Source organism: Hypomesus nipponensis, chromosome 27 (assembly GCF_054491055.1).
Source record: "Hypomesus nipponensis isolate SF chromosome 27, ASM5449105v1, whole genome shotgun sequence".
NCBI classification, from domain to species: domain Eukaryota; kingdom Metazoa; phylum Chordata; class Actinopteri; order Osmeriformes; family Osmeridae; genus Hypomesus; species Hypomesus nipponensis.
The window spans coordinates 4,376,838-4,400,721 of NC_140387.1; the positions used below are offsets into that span (position 1 = coordinate 4,376,838).

Here is a 23,884-nt window from a genome sequence, read left to right on the forward strand (position 1 = left end):
GAGTAGGGGCGGGGGGGGACGAGGGGAGACTTTGGTCACGTAGGAAGCCGTGGCCGTAGCAATAGCATCCCTGGCTGAGACCGGAGGGTTTGTTTCAGAGTGGAACACAACCTGGACAGAGGTGGATCGCCCTGTTCCCTGCGGTCCCCTAGATGAACACTGGGTGCAGCTCAGTGTGGAACACCCACAATCGGAACTCGTCACGGTGACGTCATCCAGCCGCGCGTGTGTGAAGTGAAAATCTGAACATACTGATGGACGCACATTTTGGAAAACGATTGTTTTCATGAACCGCACATAAATAAATACATATTCACGCAGTGAGTTTTATTTGGTATGTGGACAGTTAAATGATGGGTGGAAAAAATACTTTTCCAGGGTCAGGAAAACTTTCGTTCTAGCCATGTCTGTTGTTTCTCTCCCTTGAGATACAACCTCAATCTGCCATTTCTCTGTTTTTCCTGGCAAACAAAGCACGATTGAACTTCATTTAATCACCAGCCAGACTGCCAAGTAAGAGAGTAAGATGTAACATATATTCCCACAGCTATGAGAAAATGGAGAATACATCTAGATAACACACACATGTAGACTGTCGAGCCAGCCAACGTCGCACCTCTTGAAAACTCCCACTTCCTCCAGGCGAGCTGAAAACCTCGGACCAGGTCACAGTCTAGAAGGCAAGCTCAAAGGTAAAAAAAAAAAAAAAATCTGCATCTAACCCTGCAGAGAAGCTATAAGTGTAAACATGTTTTGTGCAGGCTGTGCCCTAAGGCTCAGGCGCTCACAACGTATAAAAGTTACCTGATTGGTCAGAAAGGGTTCTGACTCACTCACTCATACTAAAGCAACGTCGGTAACTCAAATCATATGTCCAGAAACATCCAACCACAGTCGCTTTCCTTCCAGAATCGCTTTCAATCTCATTCAACTGAATGGGATCGACTCTATACAAAGACAAAGGAAATGACGGCGTATCGAAATCATGTTCGGTGATCTGGGACGGGACAAATAAATGCGAAGATTAAAAAGCCAGTGTCATGCTCCTCCAAACCAGCCCCCCATCCCAGCCCCCCCCTCTTTCCAGTGTGTTTACAGCAGAAGTGACAAGAGACACTGTCTCATCTCAGCTGTTTACACTGGGACACAAGACCACCTGGTAACACCTATCCCATCAGAGGGGGATGTGTTAACATGTGGGGGGGGGGGGGGGACAGAAGACCACCCCTGGGGAGTTAAAACAAACAAGCCAATAGCTATAGTCTTCAGCGCCGCATTTGTGTGTAGAATTGAATGCATGCATGCATGTCTTCAAACAGATGATAAGGCTAAAGGTGTTAGCTGGTTCGTGAGGTTTACCTCTGACAGCCCACTGACGAGACCCAGCATCCCGCTTTCGCACAAAAACACACACTCAAACACACACTCAAACACACACTCACACATACATGCACACACACAGTAGCAGAGGAAAAATATACAAGCTAAGCTGAGTTTTACCCACAAAATCTAAATATTGACTCTGTAACCTGTAATCACTCTGAACAGAATAGAAATAAACAAATGTGTGTGTGTGTTTATAGTTCATGCAGCAACCATTTATTTCACATATTTCACAGCAGGTTTGGAATCAAATTACAGGAATATAGAGATGTTTGATTTACTGTAAGACATTTTAATTCAGTCAACGTGGCTGCTTTGGATGATATTGCCATTTTCTCTCCACACAAAGGACTACAGTGTTGGAACGGCCTTGCTAGCTTACAGTCTGCACACAGGCATCTGCTGTTAATCCACATCATTCTAGTTTCATATGAATCACATACCAAAATCTGACATCAAGGGACTTTTATCAATGGCCAAGACAAAAATAAAAGAAGCAATAAAAACTCCAATATGTTCTCAGAGGAACTTTCATCATGTTATGCCAAGTTTCCACTGTACTGAACTCATATGACGTCATAATAACAGCCATCGATCATGCACGCGCGCACACACACACACACACACTCACACAAATGCTCATATCAGGCTGTGAATCCAGATCGGTTTACACTTGCATTGTTCCTCTCGGCTGGTACCCAGTTGCACTCCACCCTTAAGCGACATAAGTGCACTGGCTTAAAAAGGGTCTGTTGTTTTTGAGGACCATAATGATTGCTTACCCAAATAAACTGCCATTGAATGCGCCCGTTGAACTAGCATTAGTGACTCTTTTTTTTCCCCTGCGAGAGTCTTTATGGCCCATTAGTGCCGTGGCTATGCTAAAACATTTCTGGCTCAGCTACACAAGGCCTGCTATGGCGAGCTGCCGAAGCTGGAGACATCAGTCGGGTGGGAAGAGAGCGAACCGTCTGGCAGGGGATGAAGGCGAGGCCAGTGAGCGTGAACAGATGACCAGACGAACAGAGAACCCTCTCAATACTGAGCGCATGTCCTTTCAGGCTGAGATTCTCTGTGTTGTGCTGATTATCGGACATTAGGCAAAACAAACAATGAAACAACAGAGGCCATTCTCTCCGTGTAGCTTATCGTTCCTGCGTAGCGAAGGCCTTCAACACCTATGGAACTTCTGTTTTGAACGTGAAATATGACAATGGGTGAACAGACGTGACCAGCTATGGGTTATGCATTCTGATTTAATGGCTGATTTCATTCATACACTATGATGAAGATAGGACTGTCTGATTAATCTACACATTTGGTAAAATTCGAAAAAAGGCAACAAGAGACCTTTGGAGACCTTTGTGTTAGATAGCGTGCACACATAGCGTTCCTCTGGTAGGATACCCAAAAGCATGCGTTTTTCTCATTAATTTAGCTCCCTTCCCAAAGCAATGACGTTGTGTTGTTAGGCTATCTAGTTTCAGAGCTGTATCAATAGTCTGGAGACTCTCAGTTTCATGTTTGTAATTGATGCGTACGTCTATGGTAGTGTTTCTGCTTGTGTTAATTTGAAATGACAAGAGAGTGGGAAGTCGTGAAATTCAGACGTTACAGAGAACTGTCATCAAGTTAGAGTAACATAATTTGGCCATGTTTTATGGCCATTTATCACACCATCTCTACCAAGAGGCCAGGCAAGGACACGAACTTAGGATTGGTTAGTCATTCAGTTGTACAGGCTATTTGTATCCACTCGAATAATTATTTGTGAAAACACTTTAGGCCTACTGTCATCCGTAACAATAACGAGTGTTGGGTCTCAGTTCGTCTCTGACTATCCTATGCCGCCATCTGCTGGAGAATGAATATCCAAGTCAAAAAGAGAAAATAATTGCTGTACCCAAGATTCCTGACAGATGGAGGCATTTATCAGGGTTTGGTCAGACAGCGTTGGTATAAAATAGGGAGCGATCTTTTAAAATGTTGTAATAACGCATTTAGTTCGCATGGTGTTCGTCACCTGTGCTGGGAAGTTTGCATTTATCTTATGCAGCTTCCTGCTACTGTAAATTCATTGTTTGTGTAAACGTTGGCAAATAAACCTGATTCTGATTTGTTTCACTGATAAAATTTGGCATGGTCGTGTTCGTTTTGGCCAGGGAGTTTGAAACGTAGGCTATAGGTTTATAATTGTATTTACATAATCACAGAAGTGTAACCTGCTATCGTCCAGAAATGCTTACTGCTAGGTGGGACGTACGTCATTGGAAAAACTCTTTATCGCATCTATTTTGTGTTTGAAAAATATTTGCATGATTAGCTTAATCTTTGACACGAGGCCCCAATCAATTTCATCGTATCTGTCTTCCTTACTATTTATCTAATAGAAACTCACCATTAGCCTACTTGTTGTCATTATTGTATTGATCAAATGTTTTCGAGGACCACGTGAAAAGCTGTTGCATATGCTAATCGAGTGGTCACTTGGACTTTAGCCCTTTTCAAAACAAATCGCATTGTAATCCTAACATGAGGGCTTGATTTTTCATGATTAAAATAGAATGCAATTATTTTTCATAGGCCATGCAAATGCTGACACAAAACGATTGTTAAGGTTATACAATTCAGTTAGCCTAATTTCTGGGCAAAATCGGTAGTTTTTCATCGAATGAAAGAAATATCAAACAACATAAAAGGCCAAATGTTGAGTAAAAAATGCCTACTAGTTAATAAATAATAAGATTGCATTTAAAATACAATAGGCTGAGCTTGCTATTTTTTTTGTTTTTTAAGCAATCACTCTTGTCAACAAAAACGTCCCTGACAAGTGTTTTAGGTCGATGTGACCGGTGACTCGTAGCCTACGTCATTGTAGACAAGGTTGTCTGTTAGCTTTAAGACCAGAAGCAGCATTGACTCAATTTCTGTAATCTATGGGCGTGTTGTGAAATCAGAACTTCTCCTCTTCAAAGTAAATGCAGGTTGTTGATACATTTTGTCTGAATGCTTCATTAACAAAAAGTATGATACAGCCTACTTTTAGGCCATTCTTCAAGACAGACAATCCATGCATAATTTCAATAGGCTACAAGTGTAATTGTTCAATTTTTACGCCAAATATGCAGCGTGTATGCTATGTGTGGCGTTGTATATGAATGAAAAAGCACACACTTTGTTGATTTTAGAACAAGCCACAAGTAAGAAAGCTCTGTACGATGTCTAAGGCGATTTGTAGGCTATATGCCTATGAGTAATTGCCTGGGACAGGGGGAACACTGACAGCATTACAATAGTGTAATCTGGTCTATGTATTGTCAGACTATGGATAGTAGGCCTATGCATAACCTAAACTGGGAATAAAATAGGCTACCAATAAATTGCCTTAGACCCTAGAAGCCTATTTCCGTTTTTTAACGCCCTGCACTGCTTACCTTCCCAAAGTTCACCACGCTCGGAGGTTGTCGCTTCTAAGGTCACTGTGGTCATGTTAGGCCTACTGTATTAGGCCTAGTCATGGCCACGCGTGCAAACTTTGGTTCATGTACTCACAATATAGATGAAAATACTACTTTTACACAACATTTGTGTAAAAATACACAATATTTATAAGTGCAAGATTACAGTAGACTACATGTTACGCCACTGGTCACTCAACCAGTCGTGTGGCGGCTGGGCTACATAGCGAGCTAGCAGTGGCACAGAACAGTCAAGTAGTGAATTTAAAAGTGTAAAAACACACCAGGGACACTGGTAACATCAGCAACCCTGCACCATGCATTATTATTTTAATGTAATGTTTAAATTCAGGCTCGTTACACTATGAAACTTTGTTCTAAACAGGAACGCCCGTTCCGCTCCACTGTAGTGGACACAAGAGCGATATTTTTCTATGGCTTTGGCGTACGCGCACTGTTATCTCATCATAATTTCGATTTAGTATCTCATAATTATGACTTAATTTGTCAGTTGTTGTTATTACTGGCGTAAATTGGCTTCTAAACCTGACTGATAATCTATAGGATAAAATAAAGGGAAGTTTGAAGATGCATGTTAAGCGCTGACACAAAACTCTTTGCTACAGGAGTTGACATGATTAGTTTCGAAATTATGATAAGTCAATATCCTCAATACCTCTAGAAGTAGCCTACAATTGTTGGTGATAGGCATAGTTAGCATATTACAAAATTGCTATTCATTTAGATAATTAGGTCAGTGAGGGATATAATTATACAAAAAACAGCTGCATTATGTATAGGCTAATTGATTTACTCAAGGGTCATCATTCCATTGCCTGGTGAGTACAAATGCATTGTTTATATGCAAGGTTATTTACATCTTAAAAGTGTATGTTCAGTAGCCTAGGTCTTTTGCGTTTCAGGCTGTAGGCTAGTCTATGCACATTTTCGTTTTCTATAGTGCTAGTGTTTCGTAATTTAGTTTAAATTACTATTTTTGTTTCTGATAAGCAAGCAAAAAGTCTGCGTGGGGTTGCTTTGTTTCCGCGTCAGTAATTCCCGTACAAGTTACATCAAGCCATCTGAAGTTGAAATGATCACGTTGGAGTCACATGCTCTGATGTTTACACGGGGCGGGACTACGTGATATAGTCTCCTGTTAGCCAATCACCACTCGCAGATTCTATGCCCTCGCAGAATAAGTACGGTAGCTGGCAATATAAAGCAAGGGAGGCGCTTTAACATTACATTTGGAAAACACTTTAAAAGTCTTCACGCTTTTTGGCGTAACTGTAAGTACATTTGTATTCTTCTTTAATTGTAAGTTTGGTTCTGTACATTGTAATGCTTTATAGTGCTTTATCGGGGTTATCTACGCTTTGTCGCATAGGCCGCGCTAGATTTAGCCTATTCAACAAATAATACTTTTTCATTAACTTCAGTTATAGATGAAAGTTACTTTTGTTTATAATTACAAGTAAAGAATTAGGTTCCTGCATGAACAGTAGGGTTGGATTTTCTTCTACTGTTTTCCTCGTCGCTATGATTCCTTTGTTTTGTTTCTCCCGTGAGGAACATTCTGTCCAGCATTGTTTTTCTTCGTGTAAAAAAAAAAAAAAAAAAAAAAAACACTTTTTCAGTCATTTGTGTACTAGCTCAATTTATGACCCCTTCTACGTAGACATTTTAGGAAAACGCATTCTCTTCCAAAGATTCGAATTCCTGTGCTTTTCCTCCGTGTTCTCGGAATGACTTGGCTGCTTTATGGTTAGGCCTGCGTATCACGATTGGGCTCAACTAGTAAAACCATATCGCTGAAACAAGCACAAATTGTGGCAGTTTGCACAGTTTCACTCCCATATACTTATTTATTTCGAAAAAGACGCTTGAGGAATGCAAACAGTTGATCCAAACAAGAGTAGGCCTAACTGTATCTTAATGTTGTTGTTTTTGGCGAGCGAGGGCGGGTTCAGATGTCGATAGCATTTCAGTCTATATATAACGTGTGCACACTCTGAAGGAAGGGTTTCTGTATCTTTTTCCCCAGCTGTTCGGCCATGAATCTGTACTTGGTAGTGTTGGTGCTCTGCATTGGAGCCGCTTTAGCCGCGCCTAGGTTCGACGCACAGTTTGATGAACACTGGGACTTATGGAAGAGCTGGCACAGCAAAAGCTACCAACACGAGGTGGGTGTTGATGTCACTGACCGATTAAAACAGTTATGAATTCATGGCTGACCTATCGTTGGGCTTTGACCGCAAATACATTAGTAAAGTTTATAAATTAACGTGGTAACCTACATAATGCTAGACTGATTCAAGCATTGCTACTGGTAGTTATTCAGGCAGATCTTCCTGACTACCTTTCTCTCCATCTAGAAGGAAGAAGGCTGGAGGAGGATGGTGTGGGAGAAGAACTTGAAGAAGATCGAGATGCACAACTTGGAGCACTCCCTTGGGAAGCACTCCTACCGTCTCGGCATGAATCATTTTGGAGACATGGTAAGACATCTAGGACCAGGTGCACCTGTCACAGGTTCAGGTGTTGAAATCACAAATTTCTGGTTCCAGTTTAAAAAAAGGTTTGCACTGAGAAGAGAACCGAAACTGTCTCTTAACATGTTCACGTGGTGATGACTGCGTATGCTTAAGATGGTACAGAAACCTTAGTTTGCGTGATGATTGTCTTTGCAGACCAATGAGGAGTTCAGGCAGGTGATGAATGGCTATAAACTGCAGCAGAGGAAGTTCAAGGGCTCTCTGTTCTTGGAACCCAACAACATGGAAGCCCCCAAGCAGGTGGACTGGAGAGAGGAGGGTTATGTGACTCCTGTCAAAGACCAGGTGAGAACTGCAGACCGTACTTTCAGTAGTTCAGACATGTTTATCTTGACCACAAACCGCTTCGGAAAGCAGGCCGACTGGCTGGTTATAATGCTGTTGATGTTGTTCGCGTTGGTAACCTGTCTCTGGAGTAGAGTTGTATTTCATAGAGCATGTTCAAAAACGCAACTGTTGACCAAGTGCTGTACAGTCAGAGTATCAGTCAAAGCCATAAAGCAACACATGCATAACCACATGTTTTTAAAAACAGGACTTTCTATGCCATCCTTCCAGGGCCAGTGCGGGTCTTGCTGGGCCTTCAGCACCACCGGCGCCATGGAGGGTCAGATGTTCAGGAAGACCCAGAAGCTGGTGTCTCTGAGCGAGCAGAACCTGGTGGACTGCTCGCGGCCCGAGGGAAACGAGGGCTGCAATGGTGGGCTGATGGACCAGGCCTTCCAGTACATCCAGGACAACAACGGTCTGGACTCAGAGGAAGCCTACCCATATTTGGGCACGGTGAGGACCCACTTTCTGGTTCACGGTTGAAGGTTTTAACGTGTTGGTGTCGTTAAAAAACTAAACAAAAAAAAAAAACACAATAAACATGGATCGAGTCTCCTCGCTAGTTGTACTCCCCTTTGTTGTATTAAAGACCTGGCACATGGCAGTATTCCATGAGCAAGATTGCCTCAAAGTAATCCAAAAAACTTCAGACCCCCCCCCCCTCCCCTTAATCTCAAATGTCTGATCAATGTAATGTTCCTGCAGGATGATCAACCCTGCAACTACAAGGCTGAGTTCAGCGCTGCCAACGACACAGGCTTCATGGACATCCCCAGCGGAAAGGAACGCGCTCTGATGAAGGCCATCGCCTCCGTGGGTCCCGTCTCTGTCGCCATCGACGCTGGCCACGAGTCCTTCCAGTTCTACCAGTCTGGTGAGCCGTCATGAGCTTCTCTAAGGCTGAGGGGATCCATGTCGCATGCTTCAGACATGCTTCCAAACTGAACTATATCATGAGAACGGCATACTTAGGAGCGTGTTTTGTTCTCCCTGCAGGCATCTACTATGAGAAGGAGTGCAGCAGCGAAGAGCTGGATCATGGAGTACTTGCCGTTGGATATGGGTTCGAGGGAGAGGACGTGGATGGGAAGAAGTACTGGATTGTGAAGAACAGGTACGCATTTGTGTTTAACAAACTGACCCCTTCTTGGCAGGCATTGCTAAGATGTTTTTGCTGACTGGTAATTGAACTTCCTTTACTTTTTTTTTTAATCGACTAATGTTGACTTTCGTTATGTTCACAGCTGGAGTGAGAAGTGGGGAGACAAAGGTTACATCTTGATGGCAAAGGACAGAAAGAACCACTGTGGAATCGCTACAGCTGCCAGCTACCCTCTTGTGTAGAGTGGGGTCCGTTGTCAACATGCTTTGGGTGTGTTGTTAGTTAGGCATTTTTAAAGAAGGGGGCACTGAACACAGAGCTGCCTTAATGTTGCTAAAGGGTAGGAGAGACATAAACAGTTGGGAATGAAACATAATTTTAGAATGTTTATCCAATTCAACTGTTTGTTTTATACTTGATTTTACTTGTGTATGAAAATTGTAAATATACTGTTTTTTTTTCTTTTCACGTTAATTGATCGAAACCCGTTGGACCTCTGTGGTGCACATTCCCAGTCTTGTCTGCTTGACATGTTCTGTTAAACCATATTAACTGGCACATGAGCGAAATAAATGTTGTACAATACACATTTCCTCTGTGTGACTTTCTGATGTTGATTACATACTGTACAATGATTGTGGTTTAAGAACTGTGTACATATTTAGTCAGTACACAAATCTCCATTTGGCCAATACATATTGCAAGTGCAGACGTTTGCGTACTCCTACAAGGCGTTGTGTATTTGCGTGAGGGAAGATAAGTTCAGCCTCTCCCTTCAAGGCCCAGATAAAAGTTGTGGAGTGCCCAGTTACTGGTTAACCAATGCCACAGCTCACCCCGACACAACAACAAGAACAGACTGTGCTACCCCGTCACAAGGAGAAGTGTCTGGTGTTGTTTTGCGGCGTCACTGTGTACTCTGTGGTGTTTCACAACAGCTCCAAAGGGAGCTCATGTATGGCTGTAGGCCAGCTCAGCAGCTGTAATTTGAAACCTATGGCCTACATTCATACTACAGAGCTCTCACTGGCTAAACGCTTCAAACCTTGGTCTTCAATGGATGAAGCGGTTAATCTCGTTCTTGAACACACTCCCAGCTGACCCTGTCTTTGTCTCGTCTTTCTCACGCACGCAAACATCCTTCTCCCTCTGTCTCTCTCCTCTACCTCCAAAGGTAGACCGTCTGTATGGTTGGAGGAAGTCACAGCTGTTTCCTATTCAACGAGTCACTTGATCATTCCTCTCACAACACAAATGACTCAGCTTAACAGCTCACGAGTCCGTTTTTTTCCCAGACTTCTCAGGAATCTAGATCGAATAAATACAAGATATGGCATGCTAAAGAAACAATACAGGCGTACCTCACGGGCACTCCTGTAAGATATAACAAAGCAGACAGGAATGAATGGTTATCACATAATATCTAATATTACATGTGTCTGTCATGTGCTTGGGTGGTTGGAATGATACTTTGGAATATTAGTTAGACTTGTACATTCTGCTTTTGTATTTAAGATCTGTATATGTTTATAGTATGCACCTTCCTGCCACAGTAAATGTTTGTGTGAACTTAAATGGCGAATAAAACAGATTCTGATTCTAATGCGAGAACTGGCGTGATCTGGTTTTGATACAGTGTATGGCACATTGATTAGTCATGCAGAAGGAAATGGCTTTGGGGAAAACAGCAGACTGCTATTTGGATGGCAACAATATTCCCTTTCCTTATCCTCCCACCAGTTGCGACGCAACTGACAAAGTTTAAATAGTTATCATATCATTTTTTTTGTCAACAGCTGTCTACATTCAAGTAAGCATTGTAACTGTAGGACTGACAGGTCTGTATCAACCTTTCAGAGGGATGCACAGAGATGTACCATAGGTTCCTGTCTAGTAGGAAACTCATGGAAGCAGCTAAGAGGAGTCTGAAACATAAACTACAACATATTTGGTGAGTTGTTATGGATTTCTTGCTGGATTGATTCCTGGCCATGGCAGATGACGTTGTGTCTTTGGGCAAGGCACTTTGCCCTACTTGCCTCTGGGGGAATGTCCCTGTACTTACTGTAAGTCGCTCTGGATAAGAGCGTCTGCTAAATGACTAAATGTAAAGTGGGAAGTGTGGGTTGATACATTTTAATGTCTTGTTTTTGTTGGGTGTCTTGTTTGGTGTGGTCCTTGCAGGAATCAATAGATGCTAGATGAATCACTGTTAAGAGGACCAGCAGGGAAGCAGCCAAGGCTTAAGTGGCCCCACACCCCTTCTCAGCAGAGACACAGACACTGGGCCTTCCCCCCTGTATGTTAATGAGTAATGTTATTGTCTTCTTTTCTGTTTTGAATAAACAAACTAAACATCTGTTGGAAGACCATGCATACCAGAGACAGCAGAAAATCTGTGCACAATTTTGCATTTTTAATTTCTATTACAATTGAAATAGTTTGGGGAATGGTCTTACGTCCTTATTTTCACATTTATCTTTTGACTAAACTTGTCTCACCAAAGACAACAGAAAATCAGTGCACGTGTATTGAAGTATTGAATTTATATTCAAATGACAAATGTTGACTTACTAAAATGACTAATTGTTATTGTCTTAATTTCATACTGATGTCCCCCATCCCCCGGTCAACAACGTTTTGGGATTGTCCTCCTTTTGGACCCTTTGTCTTCCTTTTTGGACCAAAGTGTCCTCCTTCTCAGGGTCATGCTTCTGATAACTCAGCAGTCCAACAACAACGTAGCCTATTGAGTACATGGCATATTCCCCTATCTATAATTAATGTCTTACCGGTCATAGTATTTCTGCTGACCGGGCGTGCCCAGTTTTGCTACTTCGTAGATATTGTTTGACTCATCGAGATCCCAACATGTGCTTTGCGTGCTGCTGACTGAATGTTTCCAGCGTTTCGGTTCAACTTTTCGACGTTACTCAATCCAAGAACCAGGCGGTGGATTCTTGCACCGTGAGCCTCATGACGCTGCTCAGTTGATGGAGCATGAAGCAAGCTGCAGACTCAGTGTGTGTGTGTGTGTGTGTGTGTTTGTTTGGGAAAATGTACATCATGTGCATGTCATGATGACTTCCAGTTTTGGTTCAAGACAGCTTAAATATTCTCTTAGCGATTTGCCTCGGTCATCTTTGAACCATAGAACATGGAGAATGGGAACTAATAGGGTTTGAAAGGATAAGTGCACCCCCAGGTGGTGGTATGTAGTACTAACCGTAATTAAACTTTCCATCAACAACACAAACAGGTGCTCCCCATAAATACACACCAACACAAGTCTCTGTGATGAGTTTCATTTATTCAAAACATTCCTAAATTTCATTTGTGCAAATGGTCCGTAACAACTTATGCAACTACATTGTTACGTATTATATCATTCAGTCCGCTGTTTTTCCATCCTTCACAAATCCTGTGTTGTCAGATCAGTGCTGACGACTGAAAAGAGATTCGATTTGTCTGACTCCTCACCTCCTGCGATGTCTTTGTACTAAGTCAGGTCAGGAGACCAGACCTCAGAGAACGTTTTTCGAAAAACAAAACTGAATCATCCTTCACGTGAAATCCCTTTTTCCCCCAGCACATCCTACCCAGACCTGGAGATGACGCCTAGCTCGGCCTCGGTCCGCGGCTCACTTGTTGTGCTTCTTGAACACGGCGAGGTACTCGTTGACGTCGTCAGGGGAACCCAGAACCACTGGCACCCTCTGGTGGATGTTGTCGGGCTGGATGTCCAGGACATTCATGGTGCCCGTGGTAGCGAGGCCGCCTGCCTGCTCCACGATGAACGCCATGGGGTTGCACTCGTACAGCAGCCTCAGCTACGGGGGGAAGACATGGAGGGTCAGATAGTACCACGTGAAACATATTATTCCTCTCTGACGAAGATGGGTTCTAGTCTGCAGGGGGTATCTTAAAAACAAATCAGAGGATGTAATCTAGACACTTTGACATTTAGCAGACACTCTTATCCAGAGCGACTTACAGTAAGTACAGGGACATTCCCCCGAGGCAAGTAGGGTGAAATGCCTTGCCCAAGGATACAACATCATTTGGCACGGCCGGGAAACAATCTGGCAATCTTCAGATTACTAGCCCGGTTCCCTAACCACTAAGCCACCTGACTCCCTAGACAGAGAGACTGTGGACGGCTGCAGCAATAAAGGCTCAAGACGCACTTGCTCCGGGAGTACAACAGTACTTAGGAATGGTTTGCTGATCCCAATGTTAGTTTCCTCAAGGATCACAATGACTCTTGCTTAGAGACTTGTTGCTCTTGTTGGTTAGTGGTAACTGATTTAAATAGTTGTACTCGCTGTGAAATATTTTTTTTTACTGTTGCTTGCTTTTCTACAGGTACACTTGTACTTATAGCGATTCATGTTGTTTATTTGTAACTTGTTTAACTACATGCTCTTATGGTTCTTCCCTTTGGCACTCATTTTGGTTGTTCACAATATGTGCTTCATGTTTTGGCTACCCGCAATGTTTTTGGGGCTATCTTGTTGTTATTATCAGTGACCTATGCACTTTGTAAAGCTCTCTCTTGGAAGTCGCTTTGGATAAAAGCGTCTGTTAAATGAATACATGTAAATGTAGCAATCTACCCTAAAGTCACAGGTTAACTTCTATGGAACGTTTACAGTCCATTTCACGCACAAAACAACTCTCCTTCACTCACCTTTCCCTTGGGGCTTTTGACGTTTGCAGGATATAAAAAGATTCCGCCGTAGACAAGGGTGCGGTGAACATCGGCTACCATGGAGCCCACATATCGCCCGCCATAGGGGGCGCTGCCATCCTGGAGACGAGGGGCGGGAGGGGAGAAGGTCAGAGAGTTCATCGACAGACGATTTCAAAGTTCGAACCTACGATGGTGGTCTGGATGCTGGAGGCTCCCTACCTCCGGGTATTTCTTCTTCTTCAGGTACTCTGTGACGTCGGGGTAGAAGTGCTGGGCGTAGCCCTCGTTCAGGCTGTAGATCTTCCCCTTTCTCTTGATTTTCACATCCTTCTCCACCAGGATGAACTCTCCGATGGACTGAGGAGGCAAGGAGATCCAATGAAGCACGCCACTATGTTTTGTTCATGGCGAAAGAGAGAAAGTGTGTGTGTGTGTGTGTGTGTTTTTTCAGGGACCTACTGGGTCAAGCATGAAGCAGTTGACCCCTTGCCCTGTAGACAGCACCACCATAGTGGCGCTGCCATAGAGTGCATAACCAGCTGCAACTATGTTTCTCCCAGACTGCAAAGCATCCTTCTCCTCAGGATCGCCATCTGTTGTCTGAGAGATAAATAAGACTTACTGTCAACAGTGATTGTACCAAAAGAGTTTTATATTAAAAAAACGTCACCTCGGTCAGTCTATTGGACACAGCTTTGGGAGAGGCTACTCTCTGTTTAGGTAAGTGAAAAGTGAGAGAGGATTTCAGGACACCAACCTTTTTGTAGACGGCAAAAATGGTGCCGATTGATACTAGACAGTCAATATTAGATGAGCCATCCAGGGGGTCAAAACACACAATATATTTACCCTGTCAAAAGAGAGAAACACAATGACTCCAGCTTCATATGAATATCGTCAAACACACATGCACGCACAAACTCACGGACACAAACCTGTTTCTCGGGCTCGACGATGATGGCCTTCTCGTTCTCCTCTGACACCAAGACGCAGGAGGTGAATGAAGACTTGATCATGTTGATGACCAGATCGTTGGAGAGCACATCCAGCTTCTTCACCTGGTCACCTGTCACGTTGATGTTCCCAGCTATGCCATATCTGTACAGCACATGAGGGGTGGAAGACAAACTAGTAAACAGGTGGAAAGAAATAGGTTCATGGCAGAATTCAGACTCTTTTCTCCATAGCTGTAATTGGGCTGAAACAAGTCTATTTTTGTGTTGCTGTGTTTTGGGCCAGTAAACAGGAAACAGGGCTGTTCAAAGTGTCATCATGAATTTAATCTGGTCTGCAGAGTAGCAGCTGCCTATTATCATAAATCAGGCATAATAATTCCATACATTTGGAATGGGCTGATAACAACATTAGATATGATTATCAGTTATAAAAAAATTGTTAATCCCTGACAATATTGTTTTTTTCACCCCTAATCGAGTGTTTAATAAAACATTGCTTGGTTATTCCTTTTTGATTTGAGAAGAAAACAAGCAGACATATATCCTTTTTACCTGCCCTGAGAAAATGGAATGAGGTTATGTCTACATTGATCTGGGTTCAGTTTGACAGTTGTAGGACAGGATTAGTGATTAAGACGATTTTAGGACCAAGTCAATATTTGATCTCTCTGACATGGAACACGGCCTCGTAGAAACTTTCTCTACCTTTTTGTGAATCATCCACCAAAGGTACGTGAAAGTGCACTGCAAAAGCTTGCGCAAAAACAGTGCCTTAAGACAATGTGCCCGAAAATCAGGCACTCTGTTCAGAATCAGATTGAGATTAAAACGACACAAGGAAGAAGTCTCACTGTCAATTTCCCGCACACTACAGCCAAACACAAAGGCCCATTGTTCCTGTTCAATGAACCTGTTTGCTAGGGGGACCGCCATGGAACTCACAGGTTAGCTAACCCGGCCTTCCGGACAGCTGTGGAGATGGCTTTGACGGCAGTGCAGATGGAGTTGAGCAGAGTGGTCAGCTCCCCGGTCCCCTTGGCTTTCCTCCCCTCCTCCAGCACGAAGCGGGTGAGGGTCACCACGTTGGTGTCGAAGGCAGAACGATCAGACATGGCGACGGCTTCCTCCTGCAGTCAGGTGAGACAGGTTTACCGGAGCTGAGAGCGTCTTCACAGTTAACAGAGAGGAGGGAGCACAGGCGGAGGGGAAGGAAAGGGGGTGTGATGCCGCCCCGACCAATCACGGCTCTCGTTTCGCCGGGAGGGTGTGTGGGTGACAACACATCTGGCTGAGCAGGGTGAGGAGGCAAAGTTCAAAGATACAAGATAAGGTTCTCAAGGTACTGATTCGACTTGTTGATCAGTTTCTGTCAACAGATGTCAAATGCTTTGATGTGTAAAAACACCAATCTACTCTAGAGACAGGCTAGATGATTTGCCTGTCCACATCAATATGATCCAGAGACTTAATCAAAAGACAGCTTTGTGCTTGTTGAACCCATGCAAGGTTTGAGGCTGATCTTGGAAGTTTGAACCTACTGTCGACACATTTGAATTCAAAACGGCATAGACAAGAACTACTCCAATTGCTTTTTAAGATCAAGTATTTTAGGACATAATTTAAACATTTAGTTCGCCAAATAATGTTTACTTTCTGTAATGACCTGCAGCATGAGTTCATTTGAAAAAGCATGCTAGTCAGCACACTTTATCAGTGACATAAATGACCTATAAACCCGCACCCGTTTGTTTTCCTGTTAACTGTTTTATATGCTGATGCTTTCAGGCGCTGTGTGCAAGCTCTTGAGAATATGGCAGTTTCAGTTCATTTCAAAGGTCAATTCATTCGCTCGGCTCCTGGCTGGTTGTTCTGTGTGTGATTGCTTGCAAGGAACGTTCCGGAGTCGGGTGAGTTCAGGCTAGTGAAACGATTTCATCACACACACAGGTTGGCACTGCTTGTCAAACGATCCGATTTCACAAGCGTAGGGCTCGTTTGAACTTTGAACTTTGAACTATTATGTGCAGGCGACCAATGATGTGGTGTTGTGCGAGGGCCAAACAAAGAGATTCAAGTCTTGATTGGCTGTTGTAATGTCAAGAGGCAATCTAATCATTCCAGATAATTCATGATGTTCCTTCAGGATCAATGAAGGGAATTGAATACGTTAATGGCACAGTAAGTGCATTTGCCATTCAATCCACAAGATGTCACTCTGTACTCTAGAAACCATTCATTTATATTTCCTGATTACCAAAAAACAAGCATGCAACATTTTCAATAGCACTTGAAGTGAGCAGATTTTCCTTGGAGAATATTTTTGACCTGGACAGGGTATTTCTCAGCATAATTTATCGGTACTTTATTAGTTTTATACAGTATCCGATGAAGTCATGGATATGTGAGTTAAGAGCTGTGCTATGACATTTGCCATGACAACACTCATTTACAGACAGCACACATCCAGTCTTTCATCAGTCTGAAAGTTGAAACTCCTGAACCAAGATAATGTCGGCAGAACATCGCAGATAGTCAAAACATGCAGGCCTTGTTTTTAATGACATGATCATTCATACAGCATTCGTTAAGTAAACCAAGAAGGTTATCACTGCTGTTGTCCTTTGTACGCCTCTCGCTTGGCGTTCTGTGTTAATATACTAATTCAAACCATGTTCCTAAGCGACAGAGAGGACAGACAAAGACCCACCTATCCCCTCAACCCCATCTCCATTTCTGAGAGCCTGGAAACCAAATAGCCTTCTCTGGATGTGAAGATAAATGCTAATTGCTTTTACGTGAGGCAGCGCTTGAATCAGCAATGAAAGACACATAGAAGAGAGACCCCCTAGACATGGTGTACATACATATGACTAACATGAACGGTTTTCAAATGCACAAAGGTTTAGTCTCAGAGGGCCTTCTTTAATACGAATTAAAAGGTGGTTGATCCATAACACCCACGTGCGTCAGTCGCATCAGAGCAACCTGATGCTCCAATACCAGAGGTTTGAAGTCATTGGACATTAAAAAAGATTATGTGTTTTTTGTGAACCGAGGCAACAAGGCAAATTTGCGCATGCACACATGTACACTCAGAGAGGAAGGGAGAGAGAGGGGGAGAGGAAGAGGGGAGAGAGAGAGAGAGGGAGGGAGGGAGGGAGGGAGGTGAAGGGGAGAGAGAGAGAGGGAGAGGGGGAGAGAGGGAGGGAGGGAGGGAGGGAGGGAGGGAGGGAGGGAGGGAGGGAGGGAGGGAGGGAGGGAGGGAGGGAGGGAGGGAGGGTGGGAGGGAGGGAGGGAGGGAGGGAGAGGAAGAGAGAGGGGGAGAGAGGGAGGGAGAGGGGGAGGGAAAGATGGAGAGAGAGAGAGAGAGAGAGGGGGGGGGAGAGGGAGGGAGGGAGAGAGGGAAGGAGGGAGAGAGAGAAATTGTGGGGTTGATGATCTTTCAAGAGGGTTTATAATGATCTTATTGTTAGATGCTGTTATTATATAATTGTAGAGCTGTGTCGTATGGCTTGATGATAATTATATAAAACCAAATTATAATGATACAGAACTCTTGTATCAACTGGAATTTCGAAAATGTAAAAATAAAGATACCAGTCCACGACTACAGCAACATAATATATTCCCTTGATTTTCACATGTTGAAGTAAAAAAGCTTGGGAGGGGAAAAAGGCCATAAGTTGATCAAAGTCTTTGTCTTGCAATCGAAACTTCCATTTTACCATGTCGGCATGGATTGCCTTTGTTTCATCTTCACCCAGACTTGTTTTCCTGTGGATTGAGGAGCGGACCAAATAAAGGCGACCGCTGCAATTCCATCCCTATTGCCCCTGTGGCAAATTGGCCCTTTAACAAACAGGGCCCTCATCTATCAGGGCAAAGACGGGTATTGAAATTGCTCCTCGAGCCACAAATCAGACCAATGGATCGGCCCTTATCTGAAACAAGGCCGCCATCGCTTCACAGGCACAGGAAGGGGAGGAGCCAGGGCGTTGAGATGCTCTTCTCTTTTCTGGGGGTGATGGATGTGGGCTCCTTGACCTCTCAGTGACCAGCCTCACCTAGAGTGGCACCAGTCCATTGGTTAGCGTGGCTTGACGTCATTCTCTCTGCCTATCTCCTGCCTCTTCCTGTCCTTTCTTCCTTGCGCTCTCTCTCTCTCTCGTTATCAATCTCCCACCGTCTCCCAATCAACTCCACACACTCACGCGCCGCAGCCAATCAATGGGTGTGGAAAAAAACGATGTAATGGAAGACGTAAACAAATGGGCATCTACTGATAACATCATGATCCTGACTTGAGCAACGTACCACACAATCAGTGAGACACACCAAACCATGGTGGACTGCATGGGATTTTCATGATATTGTGTGTCTGTATCTGCAAATGGATTTACCTCTGAATAAGTGAGTCCAATCACTGTGGAACATGCAGACTGGTCGGGTCAGAGTACAATCTCAATTAACTGTGCTATAGATTAGCCCATAGGTCAAAAAAAGCGTAACGTTTTCCCTCTGATCACAGAAGTGCATATGAAAGCAATTTAACATGATTCCATGACCTATTAGCCATCATTCTTCAACAGCCTGGCTTGGCAGATCGTTCTCTCTTGTTCGTCCCTCTCTGTCTCTCTCTCCGCCCCCATTTCTCTCTCTCTCTCTCTCTCTCTCTCTCTCTCTCTCTCTCTCTCTCTCTCTCTCTCTCTCTCTCTCTCTCTCTCTCTCTCTCTCTCTCTCTCTCGCATCCCTGCTGATCAATGCTGAATTATGGCTCCACCGTAGACCATTCGCCCCTTCTTAATTATGTTTTAACTACTCTACTTTAATTAAATTAGATTCAATCACATCGCAATCAAACCAGCGTGATTTGATTAGTCAATAGAATCTGAGTGTTCTTATTTAACTTGCAAACTTTCAAAGAGTTGAAAAATACATGTCTGGACTGCATTGCCACTTTCAGGAAACTGGCTGTAATACAAACCACAATATTACATTCTTTAACAATTGTTGAGAATGTTAACATGATCCCAAATCATCCGGTCACTGCAATATGTACTCAAAGTCTTGGCCTTTTCGCATAGAGAGCATCAGAAAACACGTCTTGATGTCATCTTCAACTAACATCAATAGAATCTAATCACGCCAACGGAGCCCTTGCCAACAAGTCTACACCGCACAGCACTGCTCAACGGTAAAGCCGTGAACTGTCCTTGGTGGAGGGGCGGGAGAAAAAGCTGCTGAAATGCTAATCAAATTTTGCTGAAGCAATCCTGTCGGCCCCCCCCCCCCCCCCCCCCTCTCCCCCTCTCTCTGTGTGTGATGGCTCTGTGTGTGGGGACGTTATCAGTCTCAGGGGATGCTGGGGAAAGTTGGCCTACTCGGAGTTTGCTAAGGGAGAGAGGAGTCTCAGAGGTAGTGAACCCCCACACACAATGAACACCCGCAGAAAGTTAAACAGGTCAGGACTCCAGCAGCCTGATAAGGAAGGAGACTCATGAATTAAAGAGTGAAGGGGAAATATGACATTTCCCTGTTCCATTCTGTCTATCGGGATTACTGGGGTTGCCAGGGAAATTACCTGGAGAGAGGTTTGTCCGATAATGGACTGCCAGGAAGGCGATTCACTCCAGTAATTTTTCCGACGGCGTTTGGATGGAGAGCAATGAAAATGGGCAAGACTCCTGGACCCACAGGGGGGTTTGTGTGTGGTGATGGGTTACATTATCATAATAGGTCCTCCATATTTGGACATACATAATTTCCCATCATCGCTAATGAAACGACATTAGGCTTGCCAGTCAAGTCAGGATTCAACCCCAAAGTGAACTGTATGGTTCCCTTGCCACCGCCACTCGCGCACTCACAGCAGGCTACTGATGATAGTGTTTGGCTGTTTACTTAACTCACTAAGAGGTCACAGAGAAGTTAAAGATATTCATGTCAGGTTCATCTTGTGTCACATTGCTATCGCCTTTTCACCCCGGAGAAGAAAGGAAGCAGAGTGTATCCCTTTCTGATATTTTGACCAAAAACAAGTCAGTCTATGCTCTTCTTGCTTCCTATTCTTGAGAGGAGACTGAATGATAGGGCTGCTCTAATGGTAGGGAGTGGGGGGGGGGGAGGGATAGACAAGGCTCTATGTCTTCTTCCTCTAATGATTAGTTTAACTGAGTGCTGTAATGGGGTTGGGTGCCAGGAACTGTGATTTACGGAACCCTCCGGCTACTGAGAGAGCATTTGGAGGCAGTCCGTAGGGCAGCCCTCCTTCTTCAAAAACCACCGACGAGATTGAGTGGCGGCCCAGCTCTTGTCCACCGCGGCTAAGTCCTGTGGAGCTTCCTACGTGGACTACTGAAGCAGTGATTGTCTCTTACTTGACCTTTGACCTCCCCCCGAGAGAGCGGGGGAGGGGGGGGGTCCTCCTGCTTAAAACTCAGCAGGAGTGCCGAGTTTTAAACCCGCCACCGCGATTAGCGATTCACAAAGAGAGTCGGGATGCGCGGTGTTCCCAGGCGTGCCAACATCTAAAATGTGTACGATCAAAAACAAAGTGATGTGCCTGTCATCAAAGGTAAACACGTGGCGAGGGAACGGGTCTAAAAAGAGTTTAAACAGAGTTTGGGAAAAGACACATCTGAGCAAAAAAACCGAATGAGCGAGAGAGGTCACCTCCATCCTCGGAGGTGTTTTGTGATGGGCAGGCTAAGCAAGGACACGCCACAAGGGAAGTGTAGGTAAACACGTACTCTTAATGGGGTCCTAATCGGGAGGAAGCAATCTGGAGATAGCTGCCCCCGGGTGTGCCGGTCGGACCAGCGAGATGGAGGTGACAGTGTGGCAGTTATTATTAGCGCTATCATTGATCAGACAGCCCGAGCGGCGGGACAGAGGGACAGAGAGCGATGATGGATCAGGTGGCTCCCGCCCCAACTGAGGCAGCTGTCAAGGCCCAGGCAATGGAGGGGGCATCTGGGGGGGGGGGGGGAGCAAGGTGAGCGTGGGGAGGCAAGGCCTTCCGGCAGGGAGGGATGGGGGCTTGGGAAATGCTGTTGTCTCTATGAGGTTTGCCGGTGATCATGGGTTTGGTCCCAGGTCAGGATTTGAGGCAAAAAGAAAGCTGAACAGCCCTTTAAGTCTGATATAAGCCTGTGGCTTTGCCCAGTTCAACGTTCGACATCTTTCCCTCTTTATCTAGCCAATTTTTTCTTTTCTTTCAAAAGCCACTCAAACAATCAGGCCCATCAGGCAGCTTACGTTGACCCACTCGGTTTCTGCCCAATCCTTGTCTCTGGGAGTCTCACTCACTCAGCTCTTTGAGAGAGACAGGATAGAGACAAGGGGGACTTAAGACTTGATTGGCTGGCGTTATCAGCTACACAGGTCCTATTGCCCGGGCGCTGTCTTTCATGCTGGCACTAGTCTTCTCAATGTCACCCTCAGAACGAGTCCTCTGTCCATGGAATGAAGAGGCTCAGAGATGGAGATAAACAATGCGGAAGGAGCAGAATCGTCCTGAGGGATTCTTGTCGGAGGCCGCCAAACTATTTTCAGTGGCTTCCATTAACTCTGAAATTCAATTTGGTTGACATTTATCTTGACGCGGCTAGTTTTCTTTGAAAATATGGAGGTGTCACTTATTTTGGAGCGCTTTCTCAGGGGGTACCTTGGAAGACAGGCTGCAGTTGTAAACATGCTAAATGGACCATTCAGGAAGTGCTTATGCGTGTTGAGTCTTTACAAAAACAAATGACGTTGATTTAGTGCATTGACTGAAACCACCTACACTTACTTGTCAGCTGTAAAGCTCGAACACAGTGCTTTCAACCGATGCAAACCCAAATAAAAGGAACGAGCCCAAGCAGAACACGTCACGACCGGTCTTCAGACGGTTCTTTGGAGGGGCGCTCACAAGAACCGAAGAAAAAAACACAGGTTACCCAGAATCCTGTTCAGCTGGGAGGAGGGGGAGGAGGAGGAGGAGGGGGGGGGGGGCGTTGTTTACGGACTACTCTTCATTAAACATTCATGACTGGAGACACCCGGCCCCCAGCGGAATCATTAGCAGATGACGGAAATTAATTTCTTTGAAAACACTGTCAGCGGTGGGACAGAGCGGAACATGTCTGTCTCATAGGATCTGTCTCGACAGGAAGTCAGCTGTTCACCATCGAGTGCTTTCTATCTCTCTCTCTCTCTCTCTCTCTCTCTCTCTCTCTCTCTCTCTCTCTCTTTCTCTCTCTCTCTCTCTCTCTCTCTCTCTCTCTCTCTCTCTCTCTCTCTCTCTTTCTCTCTCTGTCTCTCTCTCTCTCTCTCTCTCTCTCTTTCTCTCTCTCTCTCTCTCTCTCTCTCTCTCTCTCTCTCTTTCTCTCTCTCTCTCTCTCTCTCTCTCTCTCTCTCTCTCTCTCTCTCTCTCTCTCTCTCTCTCTCTCTCTCTCTCCTCTCTCTCACTCTCGATCTCGTTCTCTCTCTCTCATTCTCACTCAATCAGACGCAAAGAATGAGTGATCACTTGTACCCCCGATAGAATTGAAAAGAGGTTCGGCTATAATGACATGTGGACATACACTGACACAGTTGACATGGTCATTTGAACTAGAATTTTAATCATACATTGGCTTATGAATTTCAATGAAACCCTTAAATCAATGAGGCAAATTTGGCTCACTTCCTAATCTAAAGTTCCTTGAATAAGCAATGTCATTACAGTAAAGCCCTCATGCCAGGTCTTATATGCTTAGTTGCCAAGAAAAGAAGAATATCTAAAAAGCCATTATTGTCATGTAGGCATTTTTTTTATGGTTGGTATGGAGTGGGTAGAATGTAGTCATGCATCCTTTAAAACCCACCTCCACTCACAGTGTTGTTTTCATCAAGGCGTGAAAACAAATTCAGATTGAACACAGCTTAATTAGACCAGAGGGGGAACAGAGAGGTTGGAGAAAATGACTCATTTTACTTCCAATGTTTGCTCCATTGTAGGCCCTGGGTTTTTATTTCCCTCTCTCTAAGGCCCTCCACTCATCATTCAGATGGATGCCCTTCATCCTGAATTGTATTCTTGATCACCCGAGTCCTCCAGAGCTAAATTAATCATACGCTAAGCAGCCACACAGGGATAGTGTCACCAAGCAGGCTGAACCATAGGGACACCTGGCCCAATCGGATTGTCACGATCATGGTCCGGGTGCCAGTCGCTGTCATGGTTACGGTCAGGAAGTGGAGAACATGGGCGGTGTATTTCCGATGTGCACAGAGGTAACCTCTAAGATGGTTATGATTCTCAAAGAACAGAAGAGTTGAGGGTCTTCAGAAGTTGCCCTGACAAAGGCAGAATCTGCTGAGTCGCTGTCCCAGTCTGTTTAAGGCTGTTCAAAGCTGCTGCACTGGCAGGAGGTAGCTGT

At 44.4% G+C, this 23,884-nt stretch overlaps 2 protein-coding genes across 3 annotated transcripts; one reads left to right on the top strand and one right to left on the bottom strand.

Annotated features, from left to right (window-relative positions):
- The first annotated feature begins 5,992 nt into the window (after window positions 1-5,992).
- On the top strand, window positions 5,993-9,418 carry ctsla (cathepsin La). 2 transcript variants are annotated; one of them, XM_084693963.1, is made up of 8 exons: window positions 5,993-6,133; window positions 6,889-7,027; window positions 7,220-7,342; window positions 7,535-7,684; window positions 7,958-8,182; window positions 8,435-8,603; window positions 8,726-8,843; window positions 8,974-9,418. In XM_084693963.1, exons 2-8 carry the CDS (start codon window positions 6,899-6,901, stop codon window positions 9,071-9,073), a joined length of 1,014 nt encoding a protein of 337 aa, XP_084550089.1. In that variant the 5' UTR covers window positions 5,993-6,133; window positions 6,889-6,898; the 3' UTR covers window positions 9,074-9,418. The 2 variants fall into 2 exon arrangements, with proteins under 2 accessions (XP_084550089.1, XP_084550090.1); XM_084693964.1 differs by having other exon boundaries at window positions 7,223-7,342.
- Window positions 9,419-12,120: 2,702 nt separating this feature from the next.
- On the bottom strand, window positions 12,121-15,654 carry LOC146220492 (fructose-1,6-bisphosphatase 1-like). Its single transcript, XM_084693965.1, has 7 exons — window positions 15,423-15,654; window positions 14,460-14,622; window positions 14,282-14,374; window positions 13,984-14,124; window positions 13,744-13,881; window positions 13,522-13,641; window positions 12,121-12,661 (listed from the first exon to the last, which is right to left on the bottom strand). The coding sequence occupies exons 1-7, from the start codon at window positions 15,590-15,592 to the stop codon at window positions 12,473-12,475; spliced, it is 1,014 nt and encodes a 337-aa protein (XP_084550091.1). The 5' UTR covers window positions 15,593-15,654; the 3' UTR covers window positions 12,121-12,472.
- Between the last annotated feature and the right edge of the window lie 8,230 nt (window positions 15,655-23,884).